This window comes from Bos javanicus, chromosome 10 (assembly GCF_032452875.1).
Source record: "Bos javanicus breed banteng chromosome 10, ARS-OSU_banteng_1.0, whole genome shotgun sequence".
NCBI classification, from domain to species: domain Eukaryota; kingdom Metazoa; phylum Chordata; class Mammalia; order Artiodactyla; family Bovidae; genus Bos; species Bos javanicus.
The window spans coordinates 33,704,684-33,732,529 of record NC_083877.1 but is presented as its reverse complement, the minus strand read 5'-3'; the positions used below and the strand labels follow the sequence as shown (position 1 = coordinate 33,732,529).

The 27,846-nt window shown below is 37.1% G+C and overlaps 1 protein-coding gene across 1 annotated transcript in view; it reads right to left on the bottom strand.

The window, feature by feature from the left end:
- The window catches only part of FAM98B (family with sequence similarity 98 member B), a 33,289-nt gene extending 6,196 nt beyond the window's left edge, over positions 1-27,093 (bottom strand). Inside the window, exons 1-6 of the mRNA XM_061430717.1 lie at positions 26,978-27,093; positions 19,639-19,784; positions 18,395-18,529; positions 12,356-12,534; positions 8,943-9,023; positions 7,213-7,329 (exon numbers count right to left, since the gene is read on the bottom strand). Of these exons, the coding sequence (XP_061286701.1) occupies positions 7,213-7,329; positions 8,943-9,023; positions 12,356-12,534; positions 18,395-18,529; positions 19,639-19,784; positions 26,978-27,048 (729 nt within the window). The 5' untranslated portion in view covers positions 27,049-27,093. The remainder of the gene's footprint in view (positions 1-7,212; positions 7,330-8,942; positions 9,024-12,355; positions 12,535-18,394; positions 18,530-19,638; positions 19,785-26,977) is intronic.
- Between the last annotated feature and the right edge of the window lie 753 nt (positions 27,094-27,846).

Sequence of the window (27,846 nt, the reverse complement as noted above, 5' to 3'; positions counted from 1 at the left end):
ATAGTCATCTAATCTATGATAAAGAAGGCAAGAATATACAATGGAGAAAAGACAGTCTCTTCAAGAAGTAGTGCTGGGAAAACTGGACTGCTATGTGTACAAGAATAAAATTAAAACATTCTTTAACACCATACACAAAAATAAACTCAAATGAATTGAAGACCTAAATGTAAGACTGGATACTGTAAAACTCTTAAAGGAAAACACAGGCAGAGCACTATGATATAAATCACAGCAAGATCTTTTTTGTTCCACCACCAAGTGTAATGAGGGCAATGGCACCCCACTCCAGTACTCTTGCCTGGAAAATCACACGGGTGGAGGAGCCTTGTAGGCTGCAGTCCATTGGGTCGCTAACAGTCGAACACGACTGAGCGACTTCACTTTCACTTGTCACTTTGATGCATTGGAGAAGGAAATGGCAACCCACTCCAGTGTTCTTGCCTGGAGAATCCCAGGGATGAAGGAGCCTGGTGGGCTGCCGTCTATGGGGTCGCACAGAGTTGGACACGACTGAAGTGACTTAGCAAGTGTAATGAAAATAAAAATTAACAAATGACAAATAAAAGTGCTTGTACAGCAAAGGAAATCATCAACAAAACTAAAAGAAAACCCACACAATAGGAGAAAATATTTGCAAACAATGTGAACAAGTGATTAATCTCCAAAATATACAAACAGCTCATGTAGCTCAACGTGAAAAAAAAATGGCCAGAAGATCTAAAGAGACATTTCTTTAAAGATGACATAAAAATGGCTAAAAAGCACATGAAAAGATGATCAACATCACTAACTACTAGACAAATGCAAATCAAAACTACAATGAGCTATCACCTCACGCTGGGAGAATGGCCATCATCAGAAAGTCTACAAACAATAAATGCTGAAGAGGGTGTGGAAAAAAGGGAACCCTCTTCAATGTTGGTGGGAATATAAATTAATATAACATTACTATGGGTAGTATTCTGGTCTAGAGAATTCCATGGACTATACAGGCCATGGGGTAGCAAAAAGTCAGACATGAGTGAGTGACTTTCACTTTCTTTACGGAGAACAGTATGGCAATTCCTTAAAAAAAACTAAAAGTAAAGCTACCACATGATCCCGCAATCCCACTTCAGGGCATATGTCTGGAAAACTGTAATTCAAAAGGACACATGCACCCCAATGTTCACTGCAACACTATTTGCAATAGCCAGGACATGGAAGCAACCTAAATGTACATTAACAAAGGAATGGATAAAGAAGGTATGGTGTATATATACAATGGACTATTACCCAGCCATATAAAAGAACAAACTAGTATCATTTGCAGCAACATGGATGGACCTAAAGATTATCATACTAAGTGAGGTTAAGTCAGACAGAGAAAGACAAATATCATATGATACTGCTTATACGCGAAATCTAAAAAAATCATACAAATGAACCTATTTACAAAACAGAAATAGAGTCACAGATGTAGAAAACAAACTTAGGGTTATTAAGGACGAAGGGAGGGAGGAATACATTGGAAGACTGGGACTGACATATACATACTACTGTACATAAAACAGACAACTAGTAAGAACCTACATATAACACAGGGAACTCTCTCCAGTACTCTATAATGATCTACATGGGAATAGAATCTAAAGAAGACTGGATGTAGGCATATGTATAATGGTTTTACTTTGCTGTACAACAGAAACACAACATTGTAAATCAACTGTACTCCAATTTAAAAAAGTAAAAATTTTTAAAAAGAGTTCATTTTTTTAAAGTTTTAAAACTGAAAAACTTAACTATGTTATAAAGACTACAATTTCTGCACATCAAAAGACATAACAACTGGGGAAAATATTTTCAACAAATAAAGCAACTAGCTAACTTCCTTAATATATAAAAAGCTCAATCAGAAGGAAAACCGGAAGGCCTCAGGGGAAAAAAATATAAGACACAAATAGAAATTTCAAAAAAATAGGAAATTTAAATGACTAATAAGCTTATGAAAAAAAGTTCAACTTTACTAACAAGACAAATAAACGAAAACAATTTAGTAATTTTTAACCATCAAGTTAGCCATAAAATTGACAATATTCTAAATATTAAAGGGGCTAAAGTTAGAGCAAAATGGCATTGACCTTATTTGTACGAGTTTAAATTCATACAAAATTTCTAAAAAACAATCTGGCCATGTGAATCAAGAGCATTAAGAGTCATAACCTTTGACACAGTGAATTTCCATTTAGGAATCCACAGGTTTCACATCTGCAGACACAAAAGGCTGATTGTGCAGTTATGTGGGGAAACATGAATGAAACTTGACAGCATTATGCTAAGAAGTCAGACATAAAAGCCACACATTGTATAATTCCTTATATGTATGACATACACAGAACAGGCAAATCCAAAGAGAGACAAACTAGATTATAGTAAAGGAAGGTTTCTTTGGAAGGACTGATGCTAAAGCTGAAACTCCAGTACTTTGGCCACCTCGTACGAAGAGCTGACACACTGGAGAAGACTCTGATGCTGGGAGGGATTGGGGGCAGGAGGAGAAGGGGACGACAGAGGATGAGATGGCTGGATGGCATCACTGACTTGATGGACGTGAGTCTGAGTGAACTCCAGGAGTTGGTGATGGACAGGGCAGCCTGGCGTGCTGAGATCCATGGGGTCACAAAGAGTCGGACACAACTGAGCAACTGAACTGAACTGAAAGGAAGGTGAGGGTACTGTGAATGACCACTGAAAGGAATATTTCTGTTGGGGTTGAGGGAAATGTTCTAGAATCAGATCATGGTTACATAATTCAGAGAGTATACTAAAACCCACTAAATTATATACTTTAAGATGGTGAATTATATCTCAATTAAAAATTAATATAAAAAGGATATTGAAATAGAACTTTTAGAGATATGGGACAATGATCATACTATATTCAGTAAAAAAAAAAAAAAATCGAACTATAAAATTATACTTTTATTTCAATACTAGCAACATAGAGAAATCAGATTAACCATACAAATAAATGTGCATAATCTTCTTGAAGGGCAACTCTATACAGGGTGTATGAAGAGCATTTTTAAAATGCATATTCTTTGATCAAGAAATTCCATTTGTAGGAATATATCATGTACATGAACAAAAATGTAGTTGTCAAGGACTTCATTACAGGCTCTAAGAAGACAAAATTAACAGAAACCTCAAAATCAATACAGTATATCCATATGATAAAATGTGGAAAGATTTTAAATGCTATAGAACAACTGTTGATCAATCATTCAACAATATCAGACACATGAAATAGGGAGAATAATATAAAGATACATTAAATTTAACAATTTAACATTAACATTAAATTTTAACAAAGAAAACTCAGGGTATAAATGCGTATGTACAACTGAAAAGGATGACATGAAAGGTCAAAATTTGATCATAATCTAAGAAAAAAACATTTAAAAAATCTTCCAGAATAAAGAAAAATGAAAACATAATCTCCTTGTCCTAAAACATGATGAAAAACACCAAGATAAAAATATCAAGGTACTTCCTAAAAGTATTTTCTCAAAGTCTCTAAGTTTAAGGCTAGTCAAGAGTATACATTATCATAAGTCTGTGCCACTCTGAATGTTCAAAGAGCACGTCAAAACTCATTTGTTTTGGATTCTTCTATAAGCTTAAGGACAACACTGAAAATATCCTCCAATTTAGTATGTTAAGATACTTTTAATGCACTACCTTTCACAGTATTCTTTATATTCCTAAATTCCTTTTCTCATTAAAATTCTAGCAGATTAAACTGGATACCCAATATGTATACAACCTCTGTTAAGCTTCCAGGGGTCAGTAAAACTCATACTTTTCATACATCTAAATTCTATTTCCTTTCTTTAAGTCAGCAATCATGTCATCTACTTCTTTGGTAACTCAGACCTCTCGGAGCATCTAGGTTTCTTGCATACAATGGTTACTCCAAACACATGGACACACATGTCTAAAATTTATCCTGGTACACATGCAGAAGAGAAACAGGTTTTAACCTTCTGAGAAGCCAATTAGATATTACAGACAGTGAAATATTCTAAAAATGTTCTACATCTAATCATACAAGGTAATGAGATGCTCATCCAGAACCAGGTACATTGTAATGTGTGCAACATGTGAGGTGCTAAATAAATATTTATTGAAAGAAAATACACATAAGACAGTCCTCAACTCTCCCTTACAGCTATTCTATTACTATGCTAAAAAAAATTTATCCTGTTCTAATCACTCTTTAATTTTTTTTTGTATCTGTCTGCTAGGTGTTTGGAAGGAAACTATGTATATATATAAGGGAGTATTTCTAGGTAAATGAGTCAGATTACACATACTAAATTATTTAAAAAAATACACATATACTACAATAAAGAGACTAGAAAGAGGGATACAGTTAAGAAGAGAACCAACATCTCAGAAAATGAGATCAGGAGCCAAAAATAGGGGTTAACTCAGTCTATTTGTGGAATAATCTATTCTTCCAACCATTGGTGCCATGCTGCCACTCCTCCCCTGGCCAAATGAGAATAATGTACAGAAAATACGAGGCTTCCCTTCTTTAAAAAAATGAGCAGTCACACTTCTACAAGTGAGCATTAGAATTCCAGTTCACAGTAGCCAAATCCAAAACCTGACATCAACAATCCTGATCAATGACTAGTTCCCAAACAGTTTTTCAGTGTCTTCTCTTAAATATGGACAACGAAAGACCATAATCCATTTGAAGAAAGCCTCCATAAGACCAAGACCAAGAAAAACAAATCAAAAATTGCCCTGAAAGAGACAGGAAATAATGAAGGGGAAAAAACAAAACAAAAAACCTTTTATAAAAAATTGTCTTCATCCCCATTTAAGAAGATAGCACAGTCATAAAAATAAAACAAGAAAAAAAAAAAACACAGGAAAGGAAAACTCAAGAAGAAAAAAAAATTCCCAGAAAGGAAAAAATGGCAGAAACAAAAATTTAATGACAAGCACAAAATAAAATTGAGGAAAATTCCAAGAAAGTGAATCAAAAAGGAAAAGAGAAAATGAGAAAAAAAACAAAGCAACTTATGAGGATCTACTCAGAAAGTCTAATATCGGAATAAGCGTTTCAGAAAGAGAAAATATAAAAGAAATATAAAAGTTGAGTTTATAAATTGAAAGGCCCACCTAATGTTTAGCACAATGAGTTTAAAAAGACCCTGACTGACATATGCTGTGAAATTTCAGAACTCTAAGAATAGAGAAGAGAGTCTAAAAGCTCTCAGAGAAAAATAAAAGCTCATCCAAAAGAATGGAGAACGGCATCGGTCTCTCAACAGCAGCACTACATGCTAGAGAACAATGAAGTAACGCCTTCAATATTCTTAGGGAAAATGCTTTCCACCTAGAATTTTATATTTACCTAAACTATCAATCAAATGTGGCAGCAGAATAAACATATTTTCATAATGTAAGGATTCAGAAAAATCACTGCTATGTGTCCTTTGTTAGGAAGTTATTTGTGCATTTACTGTAGCAGGTTGAGGGAAAAAACAATGAAAGAGAAGACCATGGGATCTAGGAAATAGTGGAGTAGCCAAGGATAGGCATGCAAGTGGCCCAAATTGCAATAGGAGGATACAAGCCATTAGGATGAAAGAATACAGAAAAAAAGGACTCATCAGAATACCTGATTTTTAAAAACAAAAAAAAAAGGAAAGGAAGAAAAAAGCAGCAGCAGCATATGGTAAAGAAATACAATGCAGGAAAAAAATTAAATCCATTAAAAGGAAGATAAAACATCTGGTAAATAGAATGGCTCCCCAGAGATGTCTCCATCCTCCCTGAAACCTGTGAATATGCTGCCTTGCAGATACAAATGCAAGTTAAGTTAGGATCTTGAGATCAATTATCTGGGTGAGCCCAGTGTAATCACAAGGATCTCGATAAGCGAGACACAGGAGAAGGCGTATGACAATGGAAGCAGAAAGAGAAAGACTGAAGATCCCACACTATTAATTTTGAAGATGGAGAATCAGGTCCAGAGCTCAGGTACACAGGTGGTATCTGGAAAGTAGGAAATGCAAGGAAATAGATTCTGCCCTGCAGTGTCTGGGAGGACTTGCAACCCTGCCAATACCTTCATTTTAGGACTTCTGATGTCGAGATCTGTAAGAGAATACATGTGTATTGTTTAAATCACTAAATTTGTGGTAGTTTGTTACAGCAACCACAGGAAACCAATACGGGGCACCACATGGAGAAAGACCACCTAAGAGCACAGATGACAAGTGAGGGACCCCTTGCTAACAGCAGAACCCAGACATGCAAGACAACCATCTTAGATGTTTCAACCCACCCCAGCCCAGGTACCCACTGAATGAAGCTGCGTAAGTGACCTCAGCTGATACAATACGGGGCAGAAGAACCACCCACTTACCCAAAGAATATAATAATAGTATCAAAATAACAGGCACAGATTTACCCTATCACTTGAAACAACTATAAAACTGGACAATCCACATGAACCAGTGGTTTTCAGACACTGGATATCCAGAAGCATAGGACAATGATCCCTCTAACAGGAGAAGCAAATGTTTTCCTCTATTTGTCCCAGCTTACTGTCTGGAGTGATTCCAGACTGTAATGCAGGGTGGGGTGGATGATCCCAGATAAAGCCTGGGTACAGATTAAAGGCATAAAAACGGAATGATGGACGATAGCTCTCCAGAAAACTATCTGAAGAGATTCACACTTGGGAATGCTCCCACCCTGCAACCCTTTTCAATTGGCACACAGTTCACAGCCTTAAGACACCTTTAAGATTTGTTCAGACATCAGTGCTGCCTAATTGACCAGTTGCTCATTATACCTATCTCACTACCACATATGATGCCTTCTTTTATGTATCAGTTCAATTCAATTCAGTGGCTCAGTCGTGTCCAATTCTTTGCAATCCCATGGACTACAGCACACCAGACTTCCTCGTATCCTTGCATAAATCATAACAACTGAGTTTTAAATAAATGTGAAAGATACGGTCAGAAATTAACATATCTATGAACAGAGACCAGGATTATTTAAGACCAGCAGTTGGTCTAGGCAGGAGCTTCAGATAGAGCAATAAAGTGCAAATGCGGCATCATTACATAACAGACGAGAGAGGCTGAAGAGCTGTCACAGAGTACCACCTACAGGACACGAGTGGGAAAACAGCCTAACCTTTGCTCTATCAGACCATCCAAAGGACTGCACTGTTACATCTAATCGCTTCATCAACATCCGCCGGCGGCACTCATATTCACATGAAAGAGCATCGTTGATTCTTTCCAGTTTTTCCTAAAGAAATTGGAAACAAAAATCATAACCTTTAGACTCATTATGCACAGAAAAGAATTTTGAAAATTGTGGTCAATGTTTCCTACTAATTCAAAAAGATGGTACTTGATGGTCATTTTGATCCCATAAGACCTAACAGTAAATTGTTAAAATAATAAAGATATTTGATAGAACATTCATGATATTCAACAGATATCAAACATGCAAATTAAACTCAACAGCTGTTAGTTTACCTGATCTTCAATCAAATATATTAATTTAAGTGAAAGGTCTATTTGCAAAGTAGTCTGAACCAGTAAGGACAGAAAATAATAACTTCCCATCTTACTGACACTGAGCTACTATACTTTTCAAATTACCACTATGTTAACATATTGGGCACTGTAAATACTTTTGGTCAATTTTCTTTTAATTAATAATCTGAATGAAGAAACATTAGGACCTACTGTTCTAGAATATCAATCCATTTTAATTCTCCAGTATAAAAAATCTACAAGATGGCACTAAGATCATGGCATCCAACTCCATCACTTCACGGCAAATAGATGGAGAAACAGTGGCTGACTTTATTTTTGGGGGCTCCAAAATCACTCTAGATGGTGACTGCAGCCATGAAATTAAAAGTCGCTTACTCCTTGGAAGGAAAGTTATGACCAACCTGGACTGCATATTAAAAAGCAGAGACATTACTTTGCCAACAAAGGTCCATCTAGTCAAAGCTATAGTTTTTCCAGTAGTTATGTATGGATGTGAGAGTTGGACTATAAAGAAAGCTGAGTGCCAAGAATTGATGCTTTTCAACTGTGGTGTTGGAGAAGACTCTTGAGAGTCCCTTGGACTGCAAGGAGATCCAACCAGTTTATCCTAAGGGAGATCAGTCCTGGATGTTCACTGGAAGGACTAATGTTGAAGCTGAAACTCCAATACTTTGGCCACCTCATGCGAAGAGCTGACTCGTTTGAAGAGACCCTGATGCTGGGAAAGATTGAGGGCAGCAGGAGAAGGGGACGACAGAGGATGAGAATGGTTGGATGGCATCACTGACTCGATGGACATGAGCTTGGGTAGGCTCTAGGAGTTGGTGATGGACAGTGAGGCCTGGTGTGCTGCAGTCCATGGGGGTCACAAAGAGTCCGACACGACTGAGTGACGGAACTGAACTGACAAGACAGCAAGAGATACAGATGTAAAGAACAGACTTTTGGACTATATGGGAAAGGGAGGGCAAGATGATTTGAGAGAAAAGCATTGAAACATGTGTATTACCATATGTAAAACAGATGACCAATGCCGGTTCGATGCAGGAAGCAGGGCACTCAAAGCTGGTGTTCTGGGACAACCCAGAGGGATGGAGGGGGGAGTGAAGTGGGGAGGGGGTTCAGGATGGAGAACACATGTGCACCTGTGGCTGATTCATGTCGATGTATGGCAAAAGCCACCACAATATTGTAATTAGCCTCCAATGAAAATAAATGAATTTTTTTTAAAGCAAAAACATATATATAAAATTTTTTTTAAAAGCATGTAAAAATCTAGATGTCCATTCATAAAATTAAGCTAATATTAATATAGCTAATTACATAAAACTAATGAAAAAGGGGGGGATGCCTTACCGCCTGTTCCAGATTTAAATCAATTTTCAGCAGTGGTTTTCCCACATGATTTTTCTGGACTTTTGAGAGAATATCTTTCACCTAAAATTAAACATAGAAGATTGTGAAAATGTATATCCCCAATTTAAAACAATCTTATTCATGCTTAAAATGTTGTGAATGCCAGAGAATTAATAAAATGTTAACAAGAAATCATTAAAACATACCTTCACATACTAAGGGCTTCCCTTGTGGCTCAGAGGATAAAGTGTCTGCCTGCAATGCAGGAGACCCGGGTTCAATCCCTGGGTTGGGAAGATCCCCTGGAGGAGGAAATGGCAACCCACTCCAGTATTCTTGCCTGGAGAATCCCATGGACAGAGGAGCCTGGCGGGCTACAGTCCACGGAGTCGCAAAGAGTTGGACACGACTGAGCAACTTCACTTCACATACTAAGAAAGATTTTCAGTACAGTGCAAAGTATCTTCCTCAAGGAAGCAAGTTACATTAATCCAAGCCATAGCACACCTTTTCCAGAGTAAGAAATAACGTACATGGACAACTGAAGTAACTACCAAAAGACTTTATTATGAGAATCTAAGTTTCGTGTGAAATAAATTCACATTCTTAGGACAGCACACTCTTACATCCTGACAAAAAATAAATAAAACCTTTGCTGAGTAGGTTGCATGTGTTAGTCACTCAGTTATGTCCGACTCTCTCCAACCCCATGGCCTACAGCCCACCAGGCTCCTCTGTCCATGGGATTCTCCAGGCAAGAACACTGGAGTGGGCTGCTGTTCTCTTCTCCAGTGGATCTTCCTGACCCATGGATCGAACCCAGATCTCCTGCACTGCAGGCAGATACTTCACCATCTGAGCCACCAGGGAAGCCCTGAGTATGTTGGTTTTACTCAATTAAATATTTTGTACACATTCCATTGTTCACCAAGACAATGAAAGAGTAAGCCCTCAATTAGTCACCATACAGCACATTTCATCACTTTTGCAAAGCCACTGATTTGAATTGAAACATTTTTATTTTCGGTGAACAACATTTAGACATTTGTTTTTGCTTTAGCAATATCAGAAGTCTTTCAAACAGGATGAAATATATACAGTTGCTTAGTTTATAATATAATAGAGAAAATAGGAACAGGTCACATTTGAGGAGTATGAAGCTTAATGTTGGGGGATCTCTTTTCAAAAAGAATTAAAAATTATGAACAAAAAATTAGCTTGGAAATTGGTGGTGGTAATGCAAAGTGGCTGTTAAGTGCTGGGTACATGGCTTCTTTTGAGAATGATGGAAATGGTCTAAAATTAGATTTTGATGATGATGTACTCTGTAAATAAAATCCACTGAATTGTACACCTTAAATAGGCATACTTTATGGCACTTCAATTGTATCTTTTGGATCAGTATGTGGATGCACTGGAAGATTAGGAAAAGTCTAGAAATCTGTCTCAATCTGAAACAGCCCCAGGTATTAGGTAACCCCAGATAATTCTTAATCCAGAGAGACAAATTCTGAAGAGCAATTTATGAACTACAGAACAATATTCTTGAGCTGGGATTCATAGACTTATTTTTTGGTTTGCTAGTTCTAAAAACAAAACAAAACTTTTTAATACTGTGTTTTTATCTTAATGATACTAAAATTCTCTTACATTCATTAAGACGAATCTTGTTTTCAGCTCATAAATTATCAGTACAAAAGAGTACTTTATTCAAGAATATAGTTTAAAACAGCAAGTCTAAAAACAGAGTTTTAGTATCTATTCTTGAGGGTGAAAATTTTCTTTTCCTTGAAAAATTAATCCTGTATTATTCTCCTAGAGGACTCCTATGAAACCTAGAAATTAGGCTAGAATTTGGTCTGCAGGGGCGGTATTCTAATTTATGCCTTGACTGGGAATGAGGATAGTTTTATAATTGAAAAAAAAAAAATTCAAAAGCTAGAGATATCATTTTGTTGTTGTTAATTACTTGTTAGTTAATTGGTTGTTCTTAGTTGTTCTTAATTACTCCATCAAGGTACTCATTCTTTTATTAACTATACAACAAACATTTCCTAAACACTTATCCATCAGATATTGCAGATTTCTTTGCTCACTGCCAAAGACAATCACATTGAAATTTTATTAACAGCATCCATTAAAAAGAAATTTAGTTTGCCTTTAAAGAAAAACTCTACTTCTTTCATTATACTGTAATTCAACCTTGGTTAGAAACCAGACCCTTAACTTTGCAAAGAGATTTCTATCAGGGCAAACAGCAAACTTTCAGAAAGCCTAGCACTTCCTCATTAAGATCTGATTCCTGAATACTGCTGCTGCTAAGTTGCTTCAGTCATCTCCGACTCCGCAGACAGCAAACTACCAGGCTCCCCCATCCCTGGGATTCTCCAGGCAAGAATACTGGAGTGGGTTGCCATTTCCTTCTCCAATGCAGAAAAGTGAAAAGTGAAAGTGAAGTCACTCAGTCGTGTCTGACTCTTGGAGAACCCATGGACTGCAGCCCACCAGGGTCCTCCATCCACAGGATTTTCCAGGCAAGAGTACTGGAGTAGGGTGCCACTGCCTTCTCCCTCATGAATACTAGTAATAGGCAAATAAAGTCATACTATTTCGAAAAGCATACTATCTCGTTTTATGTGAAAAATTTAGCTTTACACAAAGATAATTGTCTCTCTAATTAGAATGTATATCTTGTACTTAAAGGAAATACAGTTGATTCTTGAACAACATGGGTTTGAATTATGCTGGTCTGCCTCTACATGAATTTTTTTCACTAAATACAATTACAGTACCATCCGATCTATAGGTGGTTGAATTTACAAATACCAACTGAAGATACAGAGGCCAACTGTGAAGTTGTATGTTAATTACTGACTCCACAGAGGATCAGCACCCCTAACCCACACAGTATTCAAGGGTCAACTGTATTTCCATCCTTAATACATGTACAGGAGCTTTCCTGGTGGCTTAGAGGTAAATAATTTCCCTGTCAATGCAAGAGACACAGGTTTGATCCCTGATCCACAAAGATCCCACACACCATGGAACAACTAAGCCCACGCAACGCAACTATTGAGCCCATGCACCCTAGAGCCCATGCTCCACAACAAGAGGCCACCACAATGAGAAGCCTGTGTACCACAATAAGGCTGCATGCCACAACTAGGGAATAACCCCCGCTCTCCAAGACCAAAGAAAAGCCTGCGCAGCAATGAAGACCCAGCACAGCCAAAAATAAATAAATAAAATTTAATACATTTGCTGTTGTTGTTCAGTCGGCAAGCCATGTCTGACTCTTTGCAACCCCATGGACTGCAGCATGCCAGCGTCCCTGTCCCTCACCATCTCCCAGAGTTTACATGTTAGCATTTAATTGAATTTGGGGGAAATAAAAAATAAAACAAATACAATACCTTTGATTCCACTTGGTTTAGCATAAGCGGAATGTCAGAAGTTGTTGACTTGGGAATCCCAAGGGTATCGCAGATAGCTTGAACTTCCTGATAAATTTCACTATTTTTATCTAATTGAGAATTTTTACACTTCTTGTTCTGTAGTATTTGTAAAGCTTGAAGCTCTGTACTTAAAAATACTACAATAAAAAAAGGGAAAAACAAATAATGTTAAAATGCACAAGAATGCTTTAAAAATCCCACTTGTGGGTACACATGCAAAGGAGCTGAAGTGAGGATCTCAAAGAGGTCTTCACTACCACACTCACTGCTGCACTGTTCATAATAGCCAAGATATGGAAACAGCCTAAGTGTCCTTCAACAGCTGAATGGATGAAGACAATGTGGAATGTGTATACAAAGGAATATTACCCAGCTTTAAAAAGAAAGGAACCCAGTCATTTGTGACAACATGGATGAACCTGGAAAATGCAAAGTGAGACAAGCCAGATGCAGAAAGACAAATACTAATGATTCCATCTTTATGGGGAATCTAAAACTCCTAACACAGAAAGTAGAATGGTGGTCACCAATCTAGGGAAGAAACAGGATATTTGTTAAATACAAATTTCTGAACAACGGGCAATCCATTTTACTGAAGTTTCAAAATCAGAGGGATCTTGGCACAGTCCTCATAAGCAAAGTTTGACACATATTAGTTACATAAGATGAGTAAGTCCTAGAGATCTACTTTACAGCATAATAATACTGTATTATATTCAGTTAACAGTTTCATTGTAACAGTTTAGTTAACAATACTGTGTTGTATACTTAAAGATTTGCCAAGACAGTAAATCCTACATTGAGTATTCTTATCACAAAGAAATAATAAAGAGGGCAGAAGGAAATTTAAAAAATAGTGCCTACTCACAGAATCTAAAGTCTAGTATGAGGGCCCCATCAGTAAAAGAACATTAAAATCTTCAAGCATGTATAAAGCTGAAAAATTACTCTCTCTCTGATACGCAGAGCTCAAGCCAAGGGAGAATGTATAGCTTTAAGTGATCTATAAGCAGATAGAGCAATCTGTAAAACTGCCTTTAGGATAGACCACTCCAGACTGTTCACAAGTCCTTTCAGTCACCATTTCATCTTTTCAACAGTCATCTTTCTAAAAATTACTCAAAAATCTTAGATGGAAAAAATAAAACAAAATGCTAACAGACTCTCACATACTGAGAAGTAAAAAGAAATGGCCAGAGAGCAGCATGTGGAGGTGGGGGTATAACAGGTAAAGGCACAAACCTCCAGTTAGAAAAGAAATAAGCCTCAGGGATGTAATATAAAATATAAAGCATACAGTCAATAATATTGTAATAACTTTTTATGGAAAACAGATGGTTACTAGACTTACCACAGTGACCATTTCACAACATATGCAAAGGTCAAATCACTATGTGGTACACCTGAAACTAACATAATATTTATATGAACTATATTTCAATTAAAAAAAAAAAACCACATCATTTTGCAAAGCAAAAAATTAAATCATTAGTCTTTTTTAAATTAACTTTCAGAACAGTAAAGGCAGATATTGGGGGTTCATTTGTTTTCATTTCAGTTAAATTTATACACACACAATTTAATACAATAGTTTCAACTTCAGTTGAGCAGGAAAAGATACCTGAGAAACTGTTTAAAAGTACAAGTACAAGGGTTCCACCCTTAGAGATTCTGAACCAGAACATCTGAAGTACAATTTGGGAATCTGTGGTTTTAGACCCAAGGTGATTCTCACGGACAGGACTGAGAGCCACTAATTTAAGGTTTTTCCATGTAATCTACACATAATAGTCTAAGGAATCCACAAAAAGTTAAGACCAATGCATATCAAACTTTGCTTATGACGACTATGCCAAGGTCCCTCTGATTTTAAAACTTCATTAAAACAGATCACCATTCTTCAAAAATTTATATTTTGGAACCACAGATGAAGTCTGTCTTTGTTCTACAGAAACATGTTGTACATAAGAGTACAAACAAGAGTTTAGTCTAGTATTTACAGTGCTAATCCACGCAGATGGACAATAATACTGTGATAACTCTTCTTCCCATACAGATTCTCAGACTCCCCACCCCAAAGCAATCACCAATGTTAGTTTCTGGGTATCTTTTTAGGCATATATGTATATTTAGTATATGTTTCTACCATATATACACTTTTATTTCTATTACAGAAACAAGAGTATACATCTTCTGTGTATTACTTTACCAATATATTCTAGAGATCATTCCATATTTACACATTTTATCTACTCTCATTCTAAAGGCTCTATTATGGTATCAGGGTGGCATGACACCACCCTTATGGCAGAAAGTGAAAAAGAACTAAAGGGCCTCCTGATGAAAGTGAAAGAGGAAAGTGCAAAAGTTGGCTTAAAGCTCAACATTCAGAAAACTAAGATTATGGCATCTGCTCCCATCACTTCATGGGAAATAGATGGGGAAACAGTGGCAGACTTTATTTTGGGGGGCTCCAAAATCACTCTAGATGGTGACTGCACCCGTGAAATAAAAAAAGACACTTACTCCTTGGAAGGAAAGTAATGACCAACCTCCTCCTCCTCCTCCTCCTAAGTTGCTTCAGTCATGTCCGATTCTGTGCGACCCCATAGACGGCAGCCCACCAGGCTCTGCTGTCCCTGGGATTCTCCAGACAAGAACACTGGAGTGGGTTGCCATTTCCTTCTCCAGTGCATGAAAGTGAAAAGTGAAAGTGAAGTCGCTCAGTCGTGTCCGACTCTTAGCGACCCCATGGACTGCAGCCTACCAGGCTCCTCCGTCCATGGGATTTTCCAGGCAAGAGCACTGGAGTGGGGTGCCATTGAGTATATTAAAAAGCAGAGACATTACTTGGCCAACAAAGGTCCATCTAGTCAAGGCTATGGTTTATCCAATAGTCATGTATGGATGTGAAAGTTGGACAGTAAAGAAAGCTGAGCGCCACAGAATCGATGCTTTTGAACTGTGGTGTTGGAGAAGACTCTTGAGAGTCCCTTGGACTGCAAGGAGATCCAACCAGTCCATCCTAAAGGAAATCAGTCCTGGGTGTTCATTGGAAGGACTGATGCTGAGGCTGAAACTCCAATACTTTGGCCACGTGATGCGAAGAGCTGACTCATTTGAAAAGACCCTGATGCTGGGAAAGACTGAAGGCGGGAGGAGAAGGGGATGACAGAGGATGAGTTGGTTGGATGGCATCACTGACTTGATAGACATGAGTTTGAGTAAACTCTGGGAGTTGGTGACAGACAGGGAAGCCTGGTGTACTGCAGTCCATGGAGTTGCAGAGTCGAACACGACTGAGCTACTGAACTGAACTGATCATGGTATCACTCGAAGATGTACTATTTCTATTTAACAACTATAAACAATGCCATAATGAACATTCTTTTCATATATCTTGGTACAATCAGTATGAACTAGTAGTCTCTGAACTGCCAATTTAAAAAACAGGTGAATTTTACCTGTGTTACTGAAAATTTGCCTTTCCAAAAGATGGTCCCAATTATTCTCCCAACACACTTCAATACCTGTAAGTAGCATATGAGAATGCTTACTTACGACTTTTTTTTCCTGGTATTTGCTAGCCTAGTAAGTGAAAAATGTTTTCTTTTTTTTGCAATTCTAACTTTGTGCATCTTTAAATGTTTAGAAGCAATTTTTTAAAAACTTTTTTCTATAGGATGCCATTTCATGCCTTATGTACTTTACATATTTTCCCAGTGAATTTTTATCTTTATAAAAGCTCTTCACATAGTAAGGAATTTCGCCCTTTTAGTGGTACACACAATGCCAATAATTCTAAGAACATGCCACTTATTAAAGCAGTATGTTTTAAAGGTATTAAAACTAAAAGATGAAATAGATGCTGGTAAGATTGCTAAAAGGTTATAATCTTTCTGGAACAAAATATGGCTATATAATTTTTTTTTAATGTTCATAACCTTTGTCTAAGTAAAAGCAACCAAAAATATGAACAAAGTAATTAAAATATAAAAATCCAAAAACCTCTAAATTTGAAATCTATTAAATAAAAATGTCCATAGTATAGAAAGCTATGTAGCCAACATAAATTATTTCTTCAAAAAATACTAAGTGATTGGAAAATAGATACGTTAAATGAAAAAGAGGAAGAGCAAGAATTACACATGTAACAAATCTCAATCTTAAACGTGTGTACAAAGGAAAAAGAAGGAAATGGAAATACACTGAAAAGTTATTCATGACTCTCTCTGGGGAGTGAAACAATAATTTTTTTTTTTTTACATATTTATCTACTTTGTAAGATTCCTATGATGAGAATGTAACTTTCCAACAAGTAACATGAAATTTACTATTCTGTTTCTAAGTATACAGTGGCATTAAGTACATTCACATAGCTGTATAACCATCACCACCATCCATCTCCAGAACTTTCTCATTTTCCTTAACTGAAACTCTGTACTAATTTACACTAATTCTCCCTACACTAATTCTCCATTTCACCCTACCTCTCAAGCATGTATTTTTATAAATCAGAAAAAAAAAAAACTATACCAACCTCTCTTATAGTTCCTCTATACTTTACTTGGATCAGAAACTTACAGTACTATTATTGCTGAGCTTCTTAGAAGCAAAGGCAAAAAGGGAAACATGATTTACATATTTCTCATTGACTATTATAAAGAGTATGCAAGTTCCTCACGGCCAGTGCTTCTTAGCTTCCTTTTGTCCCAGTACACTTATGGGTTATTGTGCCCTCCCATTAATAATGGTTCATTAAATCAGTGACTCAGACTGAATGGGAGGAAGACAAGGAAAGAGTGTTAAGAAATGGGGGCACATAATCAGAGAAGGCGATGGCACCCCACTCCAGTATTCTTGCCTGGAAAATCCCATGGACGGAGGAGCCTGGTAGGCTGCAGTCCATGGGGTCCCTAAGAGTCGGACACGACTGAGCGACTTCACTTTCACTTTTCACTTTCATGCATTGGAGAAGGAAATGGCAACACACTCCAGTGTTTTTGTCTGGAGAATCCCAGGGACGGGGGAGCCTGGTGGGCTGCCGTCTATGGGGTTGCACAGAGTCGGACATGACTGAAGCAACTTAGCAGCAGCAGCAATTTTTATTCTCCCCAACGTACAAGATAATTCAACTGTCGAGATTTTGATCATCACCACTAAATATATAAACATGATTTCTGCTCTAATGAAACTAACATCTTAACACTAGAGCATAAAGGAATAGATCATGTGCATCTTTTTATAAATGGTACAACCTAAAATAATAGAAATCTTCAATAATAGAAGATGTTAGAAAAATTCTTTCAAGAGAATCACTGTTAGTAGAACTTTCAAAATAGCATGAAATTAAACTAACTAAATTTCAAAAAAATCTAAGGGACTCAATATAAACAAATGCATCTGTTATTTGTAGTAATTGTTTAGATATAGGTAATCTGTACTCCAAATTCATCCCTGATGAAAAACAGGCCACATGCACTAGAATTCAAGTGGCACAAGGGCACAATTTTCTTTTAAACTGATATATCCCTAACGCTTAGAGCAGTTTCTAATACAATAAAAAGTGATCAATAAATTTTCTGAACTATCACTAAGTGCCTATCATCTAATAATTTGCTTAGCAGCCTAATTTCTGAGAGTTTTAACATTAAACAGGACTTTGGAGATCAACACTTTAGCCAACTAGTCATATATGTCAAGGGATGAATTAGGTGAAGGAAAAACTGCTAAAGTACGAGTCATAAACACAGGGTAATCTATACTGGCCAAATAAATTTTAAGTGTTATGGAAATCTTAGAGAGTACATCAGTAGAATTTACCCTACATTTATACAAATATCTGAGTCAGTTTCACATTTTAAGCCAAATATTAAAACCTTTCTAATACACAAAATGTCTATGCTTCATTAATTATAGTTCATAAATCTCGACTGGAAAATAACACAAACCAGATCAAACACAGGCATTTAAACTGTTCAAAGAAATATAACTTACACAGTAGTTTCAAACAATCATCCTTCTTTTTTAAGCGGTCTTTAATATCTCCAGATATGAGTACAGAATATGGACATGCCATTTCTTTTAAAAAGCCACTTATTTCAAGCTGGAAGCTTTCTAGATCATCTCTCCCTTTAAAAAAGAAGAGGCATAAAACATTTACTAAATATTTACCATATAATCTGATACTATCAAATCTACTAGTTGATTTTAATTTTATATCAATTCTAAATTTTCACTTCAACATTAAATCCTTAAATGTGTGACCAAAAATAACATTAGTTAAGCTTAGTTTAAAGTAATCAAAACATATTTCTACACATAGAAAGTGACACTTAAATTCAAGAACATAAGTATCTAATCATGAAATTATAAATCTTTTTATATTTAAATCTCTGATAAGTATCTTCCAAAGGGCTTTCCATAAAAGCAGATAAAATGGAAATATTTTATGTAGTAACCGAAATATTATAGCATTATTATGGCTATAATTATTAATTGGCTTCAGAGCAAATGATTCATTTCTATTGTATTTCTATGGATTCAGATAATAAATGCAATCATCTAATTAAACCTCAGCACTTGTCCTTCTTTCATAATCGAATTACATGGGAACTTATGTCATAAGCTCTGAACGCAGCTTATTTTACTTTACTTCAGGTGAATTCTATTAGATTTGGCAAGGAAAAAAAAAATAATTTGAAAAGTAAGAATAGCATCAGAAGGGAATGCTACTTTTATCTTCTAGCAAATGCCCAACACATTTTTATTTTCTATCAAAGACCCACAAGAATTCCAGCTACCAATAGTAATGAATTAAACAAAACTTGTAAACTAGCAGAGGAATTTTTTATAAATGTATGCCTATGTGAATCCATGTCCTGAGTTATAGGTTTGGCAATATAACTTAAATTAGGGATTACATATACTTTACGCGGAAAAAAAAAAATCTTAATTCCAAAAAAGAAGTATTCAAAAGCTAAACTTTATAATAACCAAATTCAATACTAAGTTCAAGACAGCAGATAAACAATAATTATTTATAATTTTGTATAAATTTAAGAAATAATTTTGGGTTAATCAATATGAAATTAAACTGAAAGATATTTAAATCACATACTGAAGTTCTTTGTATTAATGACTTTTCTGTGTACAGTGAGCACATTATAGATAAAACTGTAAATCATAACCTATCATATAATTTTACTAGTAAACAGAAAAACAAAACTAAATGGCAATACCAGCTGAAGTGATACTTTCTTCCAAGTTGCACAGTGATTTTATTTGAGAGCTTAACCAAACACAGAGCTCTGAAAATTCAGGTGAAGACAGTCCACTCTCTGCTGCCTTTGTAAGCGCTTGCTCTTCTAACAGTGGTCCCTTATACCTAAAAAAGAAAATATAAAAGATTAAAAGAATAAGCAAAACCCTAATACATGTAATACTTTTTAATCAAAGTCTGTTGCCTGTCTTTGTGAATAAAATATTCTTGGAACACAGACAATAAATGTATCCATGTATCTGACTGTTTCCCTGTATTTGTGACAGAGAAAGCATGGCCAGCAAAACCTAAAAGTTTTACTATCTGGTTTGTTATAAAAATAGTTTGCTTGTTTCTGCTCTACATAATTAACATTTGATTTTTTTGTTTTAAAGTTTTTTAGTAAAATTATCAACCTATTTTAAGATAAATATTACATATAACAAAGTCAAACAGAGTAATAACTATATTAGTTACAGGAATAAGAAAAAAGTAACCATTAAAGGAGAACGGATGCAAATTTTAAATTTAAAAACTTAAAGCCAAAGAGGACGTATGAGATTATTTTACTCTTAACCATTTTTTATAAGTTTATACTTTTAAACATTGCTACAAAGTGTATTTGAATAGAACCTTAAATTTTCAAAGCACTTTTACATATTATCTTCATTGAGTTTGATATCAGTTTTCTTTTATTGTTCTTAGTGTACCTGAGCTTTTTTTCCCATGTTACAAACTTTTTAAGTTTTAGCACATTTGCTGGGTTTTAACCCACTGCAGTTATTTCTCATTTGATAATCAAATTGTCCTATCTCTGATTAGTGGGAGCCCATTCATGTTAGTCAATGAGTTCTCTGACTAGTTCCCAGAATTCTTTGAATATTTTTCTTGATTTCTATGATAATATGTTCTTGCCTTTTACCTGCAACCAGCCATTTCTCCAAGAAGCCCTGATTCTCTTCAATGGTATTTACTTAGAGTACATAATCTGGAAGTAAAGGTTAGTCACAGCAACTGTACTCTTTTAAGAGAAATTACATCAGGAGTTCACACTGCTGTTTTCAATTCAGATTTAGAATTACAGGGTTTTTACTTATTTTGCTTTACATTTTAATCTATTTTTCTCTTACAATGAAAATTCTGGTTTCTTATGACATTTATAGAATCTTAGTATAGCAATTCACTCCAGCATTGTTGCCTGAAAAATGCTATGGACAAAGGAGCTGGTGGACTACAGTTCATGAGGGTTGCAAAGAGTCGGACACAACTCAGTGACTAAACAACAACAAATGTAAAAATAAATATAAATTACATAGTTTCAGAATAGAAAAAAACAGCATTATTACTAATAAAATTACTGAAAACAATTTATATTTTTATTTCTAGAATCCATTCCAGTTCAGTTCAGTCGCTCAGTCGTGTCTGACTCTTTGCGACCCCATGAACCAGAGCACTCCAGGCCTCCCTGTCCATCACCAACTCCCGGAGTTTACCCAAACTCATGTCCATCGAGTCAGTGATGCCACCCAACCATCTCATCCTCTGTCATCCCCTTCTCCTCCTGCCCTCAATCTTTCCCAGCATCAGGGTCTTTTCAAATGAGTCAGCTCTTCGCATCAGGTGGCCAAAGTATTGGAGTTTCAGCTTCACCATCAGTCCTTCCAATGAACACCCAGGACTGATCTCCTTTAGGATGGACTGGTTGGATCTCCTTGCAGTCCAAGGGACTCTCCAGAGTCTTCTCCAACACCACAGAATTCTTCGGTGTATAGAAAAACAATTTCTTTCCATGTGATTAAATCCTACACAATATATTGACAGATTTTTTCCATTTTGCTTTTCTTAAAAGAGATTTGTCTTATGTTTTGATTTCATCCTAGGTTTGCTTTATCATTATGTAAAATGTTTATATGGCTTCAATGTCGAAAACTACACATGGTGTGTTTAGACAAATCCTGCTTGTAAACTTAATGCTCTTCCCTCTGCTCTGTTTCCTCCCTTCCTCACAGGAAATCACATGTATTAATTTGGGGTGTCAAACCATGTTTTAAAATATGTATACATATACACACACACACACTGAGTGCTTAGTCACTCAGTTGCATCTGACTCTTTGCTACCCCATGGGCTGTAGCCCACCAGGCTCTTCTGTCCATGGGATTTCCAGACAAGAATACTGAAGAAGGTGACCATTTCCTTCTCCAGGGGATTTTCCTGACTCAGGGATCAAACCCACATCTCCTGCAGCTCCTGCACTGGCAGGTGGATTCTTTACCACTGTGCCACCTGGGAGTCCATACATACATGCACCCACACAAATATGTATTTGTTTAGATAAAAGGCAGCCTACTATCTGCTTGATTCCTTTTTTTAACATATATACATGCACACATATATCTATATATATATTAGAAATCAGAGATACTCTTCAATCATATTTATGGTTGTATAGTACTCCACTGTCTGGATGTACCATATTTTATTTGCTATCCCCCCACTGAAGGATAGTTTGTTTTTTTGTAGTGCTCTGCTATTATCAAAAATCAGGCAAAGAAAAAAAAATCGGGCAAATTTTTGTCACTGTGTATCTGGGATAGATTCCTAGAGGTGCAATTGTTGGATCAAAGGGTAAATGGGTATGTAACTTTGCTGGATACTATAAAGTTTTCCTATACAAAGATTATACAATTAAAATACAAGAATATCCATTACCCATAACTCACCCAAGTTGCCAAACATTTGGATAGTTGACCATATGGTTATCTCAATATAGTTTTAATTTACATTTCTCTTATGGCAAGACTGTACTCTTTTCATACGTTTAAAGGCCATTTGCATTTCTTTTTCTCTGAATTCTCTGGTCATATCTTAGGAAGGGTTTTTTCAAGTCCCCATTTTGCAGATAAGAAATTAGGGCTTAATGAAGTTAGGATACCTGCCTTATGCAGCAGGCCAGAAGAATATTACAATCATCCACTCTTTACAGTAATGCTTTTAGTTAATGTTATCTTAATTCTGGCTTCCCAGGTGGCTCTAGTAGTAAAGAACCTGCCTGCCAAGGAAGCAGAACAAGAGACGTGGGTTCACTCCCTGGGTTGGAAAGATCCTCTGGAGAAGGAAATGGCAACTCACTTCAATATTCTTGCCTGTAGGATCCCCATGGACAGAGGAGCCTGGCGGGCTACAATCCATGGGATCACAAAGTCAGACACAACTGAGCAACTAACACTATACTACAGAAGGTAATATCAGAAGATAAGTGATGACATTGTTTTAAAACCAGATTTGACCCAAAATGCTCCATGTGAACTCGAACTTCTGTCCACACTAATAGGGAAACAAAGTGAATAACCTGGCCAGGCAGTGCAGTCGGCTAGCACTAGACCACCTCTCTGTTCCTCTAACCAAGACCGGTTCCCCTGGTGTTACCTTTCTACCATGACTTACAGAGCCTCTCATTCAGATTTCATAGTAAACATCTTGTTTCTCCCTACTTGCTTTCATTTCTGCAATAAAGCAACAATCATGAGCTCTCAAAAAAAATTAACTAATTATTGGTGATGTTACTTTTACTGAAATGCCAATTGTAAAATTCAACAAAAATTTACTAAATCACCCAAAATACTAAATCTTGAATACACAATCCTTAATGCCTCAGCTCATTAAAACAGGCAAAAGTAAAAAAGAAAAATAAATGCATTTAACATGAATAGTTAATAACTATCATACTCATAATAGCAACTAACATTTATAAACTAATCTTAGGCCAGTGCTACATGCTGTATGTATATTAACACATTTAATTATAATAATATCCTATAAGAGACGTATTATCATGCCCAGTTTGTTCTATCAATTGTTCAATTAGGAAAGTACCACTCTAATTCCAAACACTGGAGACAACTCCCCTATGCCTAGACTCCCCCAGGGCCATACACAGTGGAACCATAGTTGCTGATCTGACACTACTTAAAGCTGGGTGAACCAAATTCAGTCCAATAGGGCCACTGGCAGATCTTCAAAAGGACAGAGTCAAGGTCTAAATTACTTTTTTTTCTATTTTCATAAGCCAGCATATAAAATACGAGACCCCTTTTTCCCCTCGTCATTTACTCACCCTCCTGGCTTGTCTCTGATTCAGCTCTCCACTTCTTCCTATTTTCCAAACTCTTCTGCTATGTTCCATCCATAAAGAACAACTCTCCTATTCTGTCAATGTCTTCTCAGAAAGATTTATAACCACTACTCCGAGCTTTGGGTATTTCTCTCGTAAGTGCCCAAACGTCAAACAGTGGGGTTTTTGTGCTCCTTGCTTCCCAATACAGCATCCATATCACTCACTGCTCCCTATCATCTTTTTTTAAATTGAAAAGTTGTTTTACAATGTTGTGTTAGTTTTAGACGTACAACAAAGTGATTCAGCTATATGTACAAACATATCTTTCTATTCAGATTCTTTTCCCATATAGATTTTTATAAAATATTGAGTATAGTTCCCTGTGCCATACAGTAGGTCCCTGTTTAGTTTATAGATATAATTCCTAATTTATCCCTACCCCCAACATCTTTCCCCTTTGGCAACCATACGTTTGTTTTCTATATCCTGTGGGTCTGTTTTGTATGTAAGTTCATTTTTGTATCACTTATATGATTGCACATATAAGCAATACTGTATGATATTTATCATTGACTGGCTTATTTCACTTAATTTCTAGGTTCATCCATGTTGTGTAAATGGCATTATTTCACTCTTTTACATACAGAGTATATATACAGAGAGAATATACAGAGTAATATTCCACTGTATAAATACACCACATCTTTATCCCTTTCCTCTGTCAATGTACATTTAGGTTGCTTCCCTATCGTGGCTATTATAAATAGTGCTGCAATGAACACTGCAATTCATATATCTTTTCAATTATGGTTTTCTCCAGATGTGTGCCCAGGAGTGGGAATGCAGGATCATATGGAAGTTCTATTTTTTAAGGAACCTCCATACTGTTCTCCATAATGGCTTTAACAATTTACATCCCCACCAACACTGTATGAGGGTTCCCTTTTCTCCACATCCTCCCCAGCATTTATTACTTGTAGACTTTTTGAAGATGGCCATTCTGACCAGTGTGAGGTGACACTTCATTGTAGCTTTTACATTTCTCCAATAATTAACAACATTGAGCATTTTTTCACGTACTTTTTGGTCATGTGTATGTCTTCTCTGGAGAAATGTCTACTTAGATCTTCTGCCTGTTTTCTGATTGACTCCATTTTCTCATATCTCCTGCTCTCTCCACTGGGCTCAGGCCCATCAGACGTGCCACACTCTTCTCTCACGGTTTTCATTGATCAATCTCTTGGACACTCGTCAACATTCCCTGTGCTCAGTTTCCTCTCCATTCCTATTGTTTTTCAGTGATACTGAGTTTCTTCAAAATCCATATGTATATCCTTTCTAATAGCCTGAGTTCTCAGCCTCTTTTCCAACCTTTGCCACTACACATAATCACTTGGAACTAAATCACATCCAAAATCACTAACCTGAACAAGTCACTCCCTGACCACAGCCTACTTATTCTACCTTCCAACTTGCTCTTTTGACCACACTTGATACCATCTCTACTTCTGTTTCTATGGTTCCTCTGTATTCTCTGTATTTACTAGCTCCTGGCTGTCTTCACTTTCTTCCTTGTCCAACTGAGATTCCAAAGTGTATCATTTTATTTTATTGCTCAATAAATACTTATCAGTGAATCATCAATATCATCATCTCCTTCAGCTCTAGTATCTAATCCAATTAATCACTAAGACCAGTAATGTGTACAGGCATGCAGACTCTTTGAGACCCCATGGATTGTAGCCTGTCTGGCTCCTCTGTCCATGAAACTTTCCAGGCAAGAATACTGGAATGCGTTGCCATTTCCTACTTTTTCCTGACCCAGGGATCAAACCTGTGTTTCCAGCATTCAAGCAGATTCTTTACCACGGTGCCACCTGGGGCCCAAGACCAGTAATGTACTTCTTTCTATATCTACTGCCACTAAGTAACCATCACTTCTTGACTAGACTACTAAAAAATTCTCCAATCTATTCTCTACCATGCTGACAGAACTTTTTAAACTAGACATCTAAACACTCCCCTTTTTAAGTTTATTAATCATGTTGCACTTCTGTTATGACAAAGAACAAAATCCACAACATGGCCTAAAAGGTGCTGCAAGCCCTGTTCCTCATCTAAATCTCATCAATCCAGTCTTCAACACTGGTCCTTGCTCTCTGCCCTCCAGCAGTATCAGCCTACTTCAAGTTCCCTTTTTTGACTCTCAACTGCCTGGCCCTATGCCTACCTCTGTGCACTCTGTGCTTTGAACCTTTCTTCATTCATTCACCCATCCATTCAACCACTATTTATTGAACCAGACCTGACTGTAAGATGGTCTGAGGAACAAAACAGGTAAAGCACCTGTTCTCCTGGAGCTGATTTTTGTGTATTAGCGGGCGGAGAGGGTGGATATTCAAGAGACAATAACAAATGTGCAGGAAAAGATAATCTGGAATAGGGATAAAGGCTGTGAAGAAAAACAGGATTATGGCCGAGGAAGACTCTATCTTGCATGCATTTATTCCCATGCCTTTAAGTATTAACATCATTCCAGGAGCTTTCACAGCACTCACCACTCTGAATTGCAAACACCAGTAGACTATACACTCCACGACTAGTTAAGCTACTAGGAGTTTCAGAAAACTCTTTTTCCTTGGCCCAGCACGTAAAATACACATTAGTGAATACAGGTTAACATCAAATTAATTAATATGTTGTTAATGAATGGAAGAAACGGTTGGATGGATGGATTCACACTGAATTAAAACTCCTTCTCTGGTCAAGGAAGCAGGAGTGATTTGCCCCGGGGCCCTAATTAAGCCACATGTTGTACGAGGCAGGAGACAACAGCTGCACTCTAGACTTCCAGAGCCTCTCAAAAATACCCCCCGCGGGGCAGCGACACTTTCTCCCAAAGGGATGCTGCCAGCCAGGCCCCTCTGCGCCTTCGCCGTGGGTCCCCGTTGCTGAGTTTCGAAACAAGGAGTTCGGGAAAGGGGGCCACGCGCCCTAGCTTTTCAGGCCTGCTCCACCCCCCAAACGGATTTCTCTCCCGCCTCCCTCTTAACTCCGTCGGCGCCGGAGGCAGTGAGGCAGGGAAGAAGGCCTGCACAAAGCCTCAGGAGCCCATCGGGAGGCCCACATAAGGGAGACTGCGGCGTCCACGGGGAGAGACAGCTTACATTTTCCAGGGAAAGGCGATCCCAGGACTACTCACCCCAGCGCCTCTAGTGTGTCCAGCACGTCCCCCTCCATCGTAGGTTCGGGACCCGGATCCGGCCCTCTCATGGTCCTTCGGCCCGAGGCTGTTCCACACTCTAAGGAGCCCGCCGGAAACCGGTGCCGCGGTCCCAAGGTTCCGGCCGGATCTCAACCTGAACTGCCTAGGAAGGGTATACAAACGTTCCTGACCTGCAGACAGTTGGCTGTTCTGCCTAAAACGACTTTATATACACATACTATAATAGCTTTTAAAAATGATATCAACAACAAATAGTAGTAATAAAAAGGCTTGAGTTGTGTCTTATCAAACATCGTTATTCTACCCAAGTTGTTTTTGATGGATCAGATTCCTGCCCTCTTTTTATAAAAAATTCTGAAATAAAATATTACCTTGAGCTAAAATTGTACGGAATATCATGTGCCTACACAAATAATTTTTAATTCAAATACACAATAAAGCTCCAACTTAAAGAAGAAATAAAGACAAGGAGATATATGACAAAATGTTGTTTCATTATGTAACATAGATCAAAGAAATGATCAGATACTTGCATCTATCTGTAGAATCCTCTTCAACACATGCAGACTATGTGTTGCACAGCTGAAAAAATATAGGTGAGTGTGAGACTTCCCTGGTGGTCCAGTGACTAAGACTCCCTGCCCTTAATGCAGGGAGCCCGGGTTCAATCCCTGGTCAGGGAACTAGAGTCCATAGGTCACAACTAAAAAACAAACAGTATTCCCTCTGTATACTATTTATGGAGAATTCAGTGTCTATCTAAAGGATACAAAAATATTTTAAGGCTCATAAGAGAGAGTCAGCATAGAGCATAAAATCATTAACAGCTGTATCTCCCAAATAAA